Source organism: Astyanax mexicanus, chromosome 14, assembly GCF_023375975.1.
Source record: "Astyanax mexicanus isolate ESR-SI-001 chromosome 14, AstMex3_surface, whole genome shotgun sequence".
NCBI classification, from domain to species: domain Eukaryota; kingdom Metazoa; phylum Chordata; class Actinopteri; order Characiformes; family Acestrorhamphidae; genus Astyanax; species Astyanax mexicanus.
Genome location: NC_064421.1, coordinates 43,315,286 through 43,327,511, shown reverse-complemented (window position 1 = coordinate 43,327,511; position 12,226 = coordinate 43,315,286). Strand labels below are relative to the sequence as shown.

The window sequence follows — 12,226 nt, the reverse complement described above, 5'->3', positions numbered from 1 at the left end:
CCATAGCGGTAGGCCTGTCACAATAAGATTTTTTTGTGGACGATATATCGTCCCAGGAATTATTGCGATACCGATATTTTTGTCATTTTAAGACTATAAAATGCCACTGACATAATGATAAAAGAATAGCGTAAAAAAGCAATCATACCATTTTGAAGACCCCAATATTTAAATTAATCATAGTTTAGGAATTATATACTTATTTCTTAACCTACTGCAGTGTATGTATGGAGTCGCAGTTATTGAAGCATTGGTCAGTTTCACTGTTCACTGTTATATATTTGAACAAACAAACAAGTAAACGTAATAAACAATATCACGATTATCAAATATTATTGATGTCATGTTAATTTATTATATGATAAATCGTAATGTAATTATTGTGACAGGCCTATGTAGGGGGCATGCATTTTGACCTCGCAGTATGTTTGTACAATTCCAGGTTCTAAAGTGCACATATTGTATACATATCCGCATGTTTCAGTCAAGTCACCAGGTTGTCACTGAAGTTGATCCTGCCACTGATCCACAGAGACACCTGTCCCGATAATTACCATATCAACTTATCATACAATAAATGGACATTACCTCAATTATTTCTGGCAATCATGATATAATCTTGTCTAATTTGTTTCTTTGTATGTTTGTTCACATACATAATAGCGAACAGTATTTTAGCCAGTCTATGCTAAATGACCTGTGCTTCAATACCTGTTATTCCATACACACAGTGTGGACTGCAGTAGGTGAAGAAAAAAAGGTTCTACAATAAACAGTACTTTCGAAAGTAATACATATTGTTAAATAGTTAAGTAATGTCTCAACTAATTATTAATTCACACTGGTTAATACAATAATAAACATTATTGAATTTTAATGATTAAGAATTTTGTAAATAATCCCGCTCATGTAGCTTTCTATCAGCAGCCGGAGCCCTGAGAGAGCACAGTTGGCACAAAATATAGAGTGCGCTCACCGGTAATCAGACTACCTATATAATTTTTACTGAGCTTCACCTCATCACAATCTCTAAACAGACAGAATAAAATAGGGGTTGATTTGTTTTTAGAAATTTATTTCAAGGTTGGCAGGTCTGCTGTTGGTTAGATGGATTTTTCTGGATCTAGCTAAGCCTAATGATCTTGATACCCTTTCCTGAAGACCCCTGGGAGGTTATCTGAGGAATAGAACTGGAAGGTGTTCCGTTTGGTATCTATCGCTGCAGAAATGGGTCCAATTACAGCCACGGCTTTCTGAAGAATGGTCTCATCTCCACTGGGCAACTCTTCAAAACCACTGCAGGTCGCTTTACTGTTCTTCGGATTAAACCTGCACATCCCGTCCTACAAAGAATTAGCAAACAGAAACATAATTGGAATCAGGATAGACTGCAGCAGAGATTAGCACAAACATCTATAACATGCTGCCAACTCTAACCCTGTAAGCACAAGATCTAGCCAATCAAGGAAGTAACCTTATTGTTTGTCTGCTTTATTTAAACTTTTGCTGAGCTGTAAAATTTTTAAATCACAATCTCATCTCTATAAAAATTTCACCTCAATTCATCACCAGGTACTAGGCTCACCTTGCCCTCATAGGGATACGTAGCATCTGACTGCAGACCTTCGAACTCCACGTACTCAAAGGCATGCTCTATTGCACCTGATGCACAGCCACTGTTCCCATTCAACCAGGAGCAGTCAAGCAGCTGTTGCTCACTCAAGGTTACCAGTTGTCTGGTCTTCCGGAACAGCTGACCCTCCAGTGCCCCTGCCTTGAAGAGAAAGTGGAAGATTTTTTAAAAAATATTTAGTTGTTTTTTTTACACAGTTCTTCCACAATTTATCAGAGACAGTTAACTCCCACAGTTTAGGTGTAACAACAAAACTCAAAATGAACAAATGAATTGTTGCATTGCACTACTTTACACTAACAACTACACTATTAGCTAATGCTCCGGATTGCTTAATTCTAAGTAAGTATAAAAAAAAACATATTGGTGATCGGTTGTAAACAAAACAAAAAAAAAAGGTATTTATGCCTCCGTGCTTTATACAAATTAATATTTCTCCTTAAATAGGATTATTGAAATGTAGAAGCATTTAGGAATCACAGCAACACTTAAAAATAAGTAACCACATAACTGATGTAATTTCACATGTTTATCCTCCTGAGATCTGAACTTTTGCTTGATGTACATTTTTAATTTCTCCTAGCTGTTTGGGATTAGTAGACAATATATATATATATATTTATTGTAGCCTATTATTACATAAAATTGTTCTAAATGCATGCCATACCAAGACAGAGATGTTACTAAATACATAAATAAATGTACATGTCTGACTGGACTGGCTGTAGAAACTTTTGACTGGGATTCCAAACCATGTTATTTTTTAATCAGTTGAGTGCAATGTTGTCACGTGACCAACAGATGGTACGGGCAGTGTCTTCATTTAAAGCCAAAGGGACGAAATTTAAAGTTCTCCTTCTGCCATAATCTACTTTTTCTTGTTGTTTGTGAAAAACAGTAGGTCTCTCTGAGCTGTATATGTATGCTACATATGACACTGTTCTTCAACGTCCATTGTCTGCAGTAGCCAGTAAAAGAAAATGTTTAAAAAAACGAGTCTGAATCCAGACTGTCAGCTTACAGCTCTGTTTATACAGCTAGTTAACGTTAGCGATCTTGTGTAAGTAACTATAGGTTTAAATCGGATCTCCAGTGGATTCAGCATTTTACCGAGAGCTTTAATATACACTAGGGAAGCACGGTTTGACAAGGCAGCACAATTCGACAGAAGACTGGTCAAAAAGAAACTATTTAGCTAAAAGAAACTATGTCAATTCAGAGAGTCTGACATTAGGTGAAGATTAAGGGTTAACATTAACTAGCACTCAGTGCTATATCTAAGGCTGTATCTCTGAAAACATTTTGTATTTTAAGTTTTAGAGCTGTTAAATAGACTGTGGGAGGGAGGCAATTAGGTATTCTTTGCCTCAGTGCTGTTAGCCAATCAGAGGCGATATATTTGCATGTATGATTATTCATGAGCAAGAGCCAAAATTCTGTCTTTCTTCAGAGACCAGTAATTCAGTGAAGTAAAGCATGGCTAAATAGAAACATCTGAGCACTTTTTTCTCAAAGAACGGCTCAGATGGCATTCATTCATACTAGGGACACAACTAGACATTTTAAAATGAATGAAACAATTACGGAATGAGACCTTTAAAAAATGAATTATCATGGTGCAGTAAAGCAGAAATGTAGTCTCTGCATATGAGGACACAGGGTCTCAAGAGATTACTTTATTTTAAGTATATATATATATTTTTATATAAGTGTAATGTAATTTTAATAAATTTCGCTGGTGTTAAACATTGAAGTTACATTCATTTTGGTGACTTAACTAGGACTTGAGATGTGACTTGCCTACGTTGACTTGGAACTTGGCTCCTTTTAATAAAGTTAAAAATGATTTCCTGTACGTATGACCAAAAATTGTAATGTAAAACGTTGACTGCAAGCTATAGTCGCTTGGCTGTCGGGTTCTTTTGCTACCTAAACGTGGCACAGTAAGTGCTGTCAGATTATTTAGGATCACTAAATTTACTAAAATTACGAATTATAAGAAAATCTTATATGAAATATGAAATCATATTTGCCTATATTATTTTTTCCCCTCCCTCAGAAGGGCAATATCAGCCAAGGACGGCAAAAGGGCTGTTGCCCAAGCACATTGGGCCATAGCGTCTGCACGTCACTGCTCAACCACACATCTGCAGTGCAGAGCTTCACTGTGTGAGTTATGAAAATCCCATATAAAAGCGAAAAACAAGAAACCTTTGACGAATAAATCAACCACAAAAAATTGTATAGTTTCGTAATCAGTTACATCACTACCTACAACACTGAGGCTTTTGCCTAGCCCACTTTATACTGAACTGACAGAGGCCCATTACATAAAATGAGTTTAGAGATTAACAGAGATAAATTTGCACTTGATGACTAACAAAAAATAACCTTACAGAATGAACATCTTTACTGTATCTTTAAAGGTAAACTTATTGCATTTAACTTTGACGAGTTTTTTACCTCAGTATATCGTCAGAGGTGGGGACTCGAGTTTGGGACTTGAACTCGAGTCTGGGTGTCACTGCTAGACATAGTCCCATAGTCCCGATCTGATTTCAGAAGTGTTTGTTGGTCATATTTGATGACACCAGTAACATTTAGTGCAAAAAGAGTGACAAACACACAAACAACGAAAAACTGCACAAGTAAGTGGGAGCTCGCAACACGACAGCCATGTTTGGCGCCATATTGATGATTCAACTAATACAGTGACGAATGATCTTAATATGAGCTTAATATAACTAATCATAATATATATCATCTCTGATATCGTTATGCTGTTGTTTTATTTGGTTGATACTTTTATTCTGTGCCTGTATTTGGTAAATTAAAAAAAAAACATTTCCGAGCTGAAAAGGAAGAAAAAAGAGATGCTGTTGATTCATACTGTCAAACAATTTTGAGAATATATTTCTGGTGTTTTGTACTATTAAATAATTAGGCTAAAATATAATCTAATATATTAAAAGTAACACATCTACTTAGAGAGTGGGTTTATTGTGTCATTGTTTATTCTAAAATCCAGGTGTTAAACCAGGGATTAATATATAAAACTAGTGTGGATTACAATACTATACGCACTACATTCATTAATGCTTATAAATGAAATAAATACATTTACAGTTTCACATAAGCTTAATCTGTAGATTAAATTTTTGTTGGTGCTGGATGTAGTTTATAGTTGTAGTCAGACTGAAATTAAGCTCTGCTCAGTTTGCTGTGTACAGCCATTTTTTTTTTTACACATGTTACACATGTTCTCACGGTGGCTAAAGATCTAACGTACGTGACTTTTACTTTCACTTTTTATTTTAATATTTACAGCAGAATTTTTCTTATTTTCTAATAATCTTAGTTCTGTGTGCTGTAGATCTTGAGCCCTCCTGCAGTCCTGAAGGTTTCTGTGTGTCTGATAAAGTTTATGTGTGTATTCTAGCTAAGAATACCCACCCGGAGTCCAGTTTATTTTCTGCTGTTATCTCTCAGCAGCATCTCTGCAGCTTGGAGGTCTGTTAACACATTTGGCCCACCACAAACACCTCACAGAGGAACCTGCTGTGTGATCAGGAAGGAAGCTGCTCCTCATTCTTCAGAACTGACCACAGCTGGATGGTTAATTTCTTTAACTTACATCTGCTGTATTCGTCAGTCTGCAGATGTAGAGCATGCAAAATTATTTAGGGTCCAAGCATCGTACGGGCAGTAACCCTATTGGCTCGAATTAATATTATTATTATTATTATTATTATTATTATTACTACTACTTATTTATTTATTATAGCCTATATATTTTTTCTTCCTTAAGAAGAATCATTTTTATCAACATGGTTGTTTATAGAATGATGTATTCTGAATAATCCTGCTGCCATTATTTTAAAGGTCTTGTTTTGAGCATCTGAGACACACAAGCTTTATTATCTGAAAATCAGCGACACTAAAGAGACGCGTAAACACTTTCAAAGTTAACAAAGAAGGTCCTCCCATGTTATCTGATAGTGTTTGATAGAAGATTTTAAAGATTAATTCCTGCTATTAATGCAGAGACTACTAACAATTATTAGGTTCCCACAGGGTTCTGTTTTAGGGTCTATGAAGTTATGAGCAGTAGAACTGTCCGATTCAGAAGTTTAGAATTTGGTCCACTGTTTAAATTTGTGCTTCTGTTTATCTGATCACCAGGAATGTCTAAGAACCCAGAAACTCAAACTCTGTCTGAAAATGGATTATTTCTTATTAATTCTAAACATTACTGATCAGAAAATTTCCTGCAAAGACTTTAAGGGCATATAGTCCTGAGAGGGTTGTGTTGTTGCCAAATATTGTTATTTAATAACACAACCAGGAACATAGAAAGGCTTAACCAACCATCTGTGAGATGTTACTTATTGTATAACGTGTATTTTTCACAATATAAGGCGCACATCAAATCCTTTAATTTTCCCAAACATTGTCTGTACGCTTTATAATCCTGTGTGGCTTATGTATGAATTTTATCAGTCAGGTATTAAGGAGATTCCATGCTAAGCGCTAGTTCTTTGGCCATTCAGAGGTGAGTACTATCGGCCTTTAGCCTGCTGCTAACCCTAGCTAGCACTGCTGGAGCAGAATTAGCATTACCGCAAGCGGGCAGTCGCTAATGCTCCAGCTTTAGTGGAAATCTTGAAATTTAAGCCTACTCTAAACAAATGATTATAAATTTTTAAATGATTAATTTATATTAAACAATCGTATCCTGTAGCACCAGCACTTTAAACATAAACACACAAGCTTTATTATCTGAAAATCAGCAACACTAAAGTGAAGCGTGAAAACACTTTTTCTTAAGAAGGTCCTCCCATGTTATCCGATAGTGTTTGATAGGAGATGTTAACCCTTTTTGAACCTAGGTGTTATTATTCTGCTATTAAGTCCTGCCCCTGATAGCAGACGACTCCGATCCAGATCTGTTTTTTCTCCGGCAAACCCACACAACAGTAACAGCCTTTTTTCTGATTTAATCCTCCCTTTAAAGTCTATTTTATAAGTGCCCCTTTTACATATATTCAGTTTTAAGTCTATTTTATAATGATCCCTTTCAAATATATAATATTTCATTTTTTAAAATCTATTTTATAATTATTTCTTTCAAATAATATATTTAGATTTAGATTTTATAACTCTCCATTAAAAAAAATGCTTTAAGTCTATTTTATAATTCTTCCTTTCAAATATATTCAGTTTTTAATCTATTTTATAATTATTTCTTTCAAATAATATATTTCGATTCAGGTGTATTTTATAACTCTCCATTTAAAAAAATATTTTTAGCTTTAAGTCTATTTTATAATTCTCCCTTTCAAATTATATATATTTTTAAGTCTATTTTGTAATTGTTCCTTTTAAATAATATATTTCGTTTTAAGGCTATTTCTGGCAGAACCTTCACAGGTCGGGTCAGGGGCGGGTTTTCCGAAAACGATCAGTCTTAGCAAATAATGAACGAACTAACCAATGACGTGAGTAAAGAATGAGCCATGTTTCCTAAAGAGCTTCACAAAGTGAAAATTAACAAATGAGGTACATATACATATAGATACACATGACTAAATAAATAATCAAAAATCTAATCTAAAATCTATTTTAAAACATGAAACTTTTTTTAAAAGATTGTTTCTTTTTTTTTAATAGATTGTAGCATTAATATAGTTAATTTTGTTTATTAATTTAGTCATATGTGGTATTACATATGTTCCTTTATGTCTATATATATATATATATATATAAAATATATAAATACTAAAAATATATAAATTTTGGGAACTGAAAAAACTTCGTCTCTGAAAAAAAGTTGGAAAACGGAATAATGACCGTAACCTATATATCACATATATGACCATAACCTTTTAACAGTAAAGAAAAAAAATGGATCATAGAAACCTGTAACACTTGTTCTTGAAAATGTTTTATAGGGCAGTCTGAACAAATACTGCCTTAAAGATCCAAATTATTATGTAAAATAATAGTTCATTAAAAACAATTTAATGTATGATTTGTTGTACTTTTTTTTACATCAAATAATTAAAAGTAACTATGTAACTTTTACTCAAAATACATTTTAAATTGAGTACTTTTTTACTTTAACTCATAGAGTAGATTTTTAGATGGGTACTTTTACTTTTTTTACTTAAGTAGAATTTTAGCAAAGTAAAGGTACTTTTACTTGATTACAATTTTTCTGTACTTTTTCCACCTCTGTGTATGTCATCTGTAAAAAAGACAGAAAAAAAAGATGAATAAAAAGCACTGAAAAAAAAAGCAAAAGCAACCAGACGAAAGAGAATGGTGATTTATCTGACAGCCAGCAGGAGGTGCTGTAGGACTACAGCAAGATATGGAACCAGAGGCTGCAGGAAGGAGGTTATTAAAGTGCAGAGAAGGAGAGCGAGAGAGAAGGAGAGAGAGAGAGAGAGAGAGATGGGGGAGTGCAGAAAGATTGGAATAAAGAGAGAAACCATCAGCACAGATTTTTCAAAGCCCTGAAAAAAACAGAGAGCCAACACTGTACCTTACTGTACAAAAAAACACAAATCTTTTTATTTTGTTTTTTTTACTTCCACTGAATTCTCGATGGCCTCATTTTCATGGCAGGACCATTCGTTTACACTGGTTAAGAGCCAGTAACCATTTGCTGCGTTGTTAATCAGGACCAGTCAGTAGTAATCACCTGATCTGTCCGTCTCTTTCGAGCATGCTAACATAAATGGAGAACTGATCGAGATTTCACGCCGGCTACCGACCTTGTCTAACATCATTAACTACTGGCTTTAGCTCATCAGCTATGGACCTTGTCTCACATTCTTCTTCAACATTGCCATTGTAGCTTTAATGTTTTAAAAAAAAAAATAAAGATTTATGTTAAAATTTCCACCAATTCTTCTCCGCAATTTAGCCAGGCCGATTGTCCCACCCAATCAGCTGCTAGTCAGCTGTATATCCCACATCACTAGTGATGCCACAACACAAGGTGAACAAGGTTGCAGGCTAACACACGCCTCCTCCGATACATGTAAAGTCAGTCATCACCTAGCATTGCTGAGTAGCTTCACAGTGCGCTCCGAGGAAAGCGCAGAGACTCGGTTCTGATACATCAGCTCACAGACGCAGCCTTGTGCTGATCGACATCACCCTAGGAGTGATGAGGGGAAAGAGCACCATCTACTGTACTACTGTACCCATCCAGAGAGAGTGAAAACCAATTGTGCACTTTCAGGGCTCCAGCAACAAGCTGATGGCAAGCTGCATGATCAGGAGTTAAACCAGTGATCTCTCACGATCATAGTGGCAGCGCTTTTGACCGCTGGACCACTCAGCGGCCCTGTAGCTTTAATCTTTATCTGCAAAGCAATTTGCAACACCACCATTCATTTTACTGCAGTACTGGACATATGGAGATAAATGGAGTGCAATATTAATATTGTACGGTAGTGTATTCTTAAAAAATCAGAAAAAAAAACAATCAGTGTTTTGTCATATCGCCAAGAGTATCGTCATTGCAAAAATACCATGAAATATCGTGATATTATTTTAGGGCCATATTGCCCACCACTAGTGGGACTTTATCCTTGAACTAACGCTTTAATTAATAACGTCCCTGTCAGTAACACAATGTTAGCATGTTAGCTATGGGCCTTTGTTGTTGCAACATTGATCTGCTGTTTTAAAGGTGTGAGAAGAAGTTACACAATATTAAACAGGTAGGTTAAATATTGTGGCTGATCAGTAAAAAAAAATCCAGAAATCACATTTAAAAAAATAAAACATACATCTCTCAGCTGTGGAGAAAACAAATTCCTGTAAACCCCAGCGATTACACACTATTATACACTTTAATTCCATAGACAGTGTTCTCCCAGAGCTCTTATTCACCCTCATCTTTTTTAAGAACACTTCTTCTCCATCTCTTCAGACCACTGTAGCACAAAACACCACTCCACTGAACTGTTTTCACAATTCATGGCTCTGCCTGTTGGCTGGCAGGGCACTCGCTCTCACTGCAGCCTGATAACAGCACAGTTACTGCTGTTAATTTAACACTTGTAGGGTTGGAGAGAAGCGTAGCTGCAGAGTAAAGCCGTGTTACTGCAGTTCTTTAACTGAAGAGGAATGTGGCGCATCCTGAGACCTTTTTCACGCTAAAATCCTCAGATACTAGTGTACTATTTTAAGGCCTGAAGGCTTCGTAAATTCAGAAAAATGCAAACGACAGTGCTGATGAAATGCATTGCAAACAAACTCCCCTTCCTATACCTTTTTAGTGTACACTTCTAAGTCCCTGTAGTGGTTAATACACCCAGTACTCAAGGGGGCGATACAGGACACATTTAAAATTCCTCTTTGAAAGTAGACACAAGGACAGTGTTTTCATGGCTCTAATAGAAATAAAATCAGCTGTTGCTTGACAAAAAAAAGTTATTTGAAGGTTCTTACAGCTCCCTCATTTGCTAAATGCAATAGACAGTAGCTACAGATCCCTCCCTCAGACAAAGTCTGCTGGCTTATATTGCCATGTACTGCCTGGAGTTCTCAACTAGTAGACCAAAACAGCATTTCTCCACTTGATTAAGTAGGTGGGGCTCTGGTGGGGGTTGACGAGTGAGGGGTGGTGCCAGGGTGGTTCTATGCTTGTTTCCCGATTGTGACGTCTCAATAACAGAGCACCAAGATGTCTCATAGAAGTGTGCTTTCCTGCTATCCTGACACCAAACTCTTTCAACTGATTCAAAGAAAATGGGTAGATGTTTTTTTTCCCTCCAGTTTAACTAGTTTAACCAGTACTTATTAGCTTGCTAAATAAAAAAAAGGTGTCAGGCAAAAACAACATAAACAGTGCTGTTTGATTTTGCATGTCTGTGTATGTGAGTGAATGGCAATGTGATGGAAAAGTGAGTCATACTATTTGCACGAGGAGACTAGTGTATTTCTTTCTTAATTTTATGCTTCAGGGGTGTCCAACCTACGGCCCGCGGGCCATTTGCGGCCCGTTTCCTTATTTGGAGCGGCCCACGAGGTATTTTAGAAATAGAATGAAAGTTGACCCGCTGTTAAGCAGGTTTTTATTATGTGAGATTCAAAGGTTGAACGCTAGGTGTCAGAAACGTACCAAAGAGTCTAAAAGCGGAGAGGGTGCGCATTTCTAGCTCAGAAAAACGGACCAAAGAGTCTAAAAGCGGAGAGGGTGCGCATTTCTAGCTCAGAAAAACGGGCAAAAGTGTCCAAAAGCGGAGAGGATGTGCATTTCTAGCTCAGAAAAACAGGCCAAAGTGTCTAAAAGCGGAGAGGGTGTGCATTTCTAGCGCAGAAAAATGGGCCAAAGAGTCTAAAAGCGGAGAGGGTGCTGTAAATAAACGGAAGTGCTTTACTCACCCAACTAGAAAGGTTTCGGGAGATAAATCTGTGTGGATTAACATTCAGCACTCGTTTTATTTTTAAATTTGTTTTTACTTTTTAAGAATTGCAGTTTTGTTTACTTAACTTACTTAACTTCACTTAGCTTAGCTTGTTGCATAATGCGCCTTATAATCTGGTACACTTTATGTATAAAAATAGACCAGAAAATATACGTTTATTAATAGGCATTGTTTTCTGAGCGGCAATGAATTACAGTATAAACATTTGGATTTGGAAATGCAGTGACGCACAACGTGAAATGATCTGATCCAGAAATAAACCAGTGTTTGAAAATATGAATAAGTGCCCAGGCTGCTGAGTGCCCTGGTGAAATCATCCAGATGTTGGTCGGTAGGATGAATAGGGCTCCTGGTAGCGTCACGCTAATGCACGCTGAATAACTCCGGCAGCTCTAATTCAGTTTGAACAATTAGCCAAACACATTCAGAACAAGTTACAGTCCGAATCACTTACGCTGAATCACTCAGCAGTGCATCGGAGGCTCCGAGTCCCCGCGCTGAGCCGCTGGAGTGTGAAAGTCACATTACTGCACTATTATTCACTCAACGTGTGGGACGGCAGGCAATTTAGGCATGATTACCAGACAATTACAGAATCATTTACAAAGGTGTGAAATTAAGAGATGAGGGGAGAGAAGTAGAAGCAGAGCGAGAGAGGTGATCTATTTAGAGAGAGAGAGAGAGAGAGCATCTGAGAGAATGTAAGAGAGAAGGAGAGATGCAAACGGAACAAGATAGCGAGAGATAGATAGAAAGAAAGAAATAGAAGCTATTTGTGACTCATTCTTTAGAACTGCTGATTCTGATGGACAGTTTTATGGGTAATTCTTCCCCATATGAACGAAATGAGTTTTCACGTAAATGCAGAAATCAGACTGATCAAAACAAATCACAGTAGAGGAGAACAAAGACACGACTGCAAATTAAAACTTATTTTCATCAGCGTATCGTCCTCATCACTCAGTGTGTGTGTATATATGTGTGTGTGTGTGTGCATGCAGTGTGCCGTGTGAAAACATCTTCCGCATCCTTTCCTCAGCATGATCAAAGCCACCTGCCAGAGACTCTACAATAGGAAGAAGCACTCATTACATAAGCCATACCCTTTCCTTCAATTTACATTCATTATATTTCTCTGCGTGAT

General features: G+C 36.5%; 1 protein-coding gene across 1 annotated transcript; it reads right to left on the bottom strand.

The window, feature by feature from the left end:
* Positions 1–1,133: 1,133 nt before the first annotated feature.
* On the bottom strand, positions 1,134–8,490 carry LOC125781003 (digestive cysteine proteinase 2-like). Its single transcript, XM_049463637.1, has 3 exons — positions 8,470–8,490; positions 1,586–1,774; positions 1,134–1,343 (listed from the first exon to the last, which is right to left on the bottom strand). Exons 1-3 carry the CDS (start codon positions 8,488–8,490, stop codon positions 1,134–1,136), a joined length of 420 nt encoding a protein of 139 aa, XP_049319594.1.
* Between the last annotated feature and the right edge of the window lie 3,736 nt (positions 8,491–12,226).

Bases quoted from the DNA above. Each gene is read 5' to 3' on its own strand.
- LOC125781003 (XM_049463637.1), bottom strand. From the start codon at position 8,490: ATGGCAATGTTGAAGAAGAAT. The intron at 1,775-8,469 runs GTGAGACAAGGT...TTTCTCTTCAAG, and splicing joins TGGCAATGTTGAAGAAGAAT to GCAGGGGCACTGGAGGGTCA. The intron at 1,344-1,585 runs GTGAGCCTAGTA...AATTCTTTGTAG, and splicing joins CGTATCCCTATGAGGGCAAG to GACGGGATGTGCAGGTTTAA.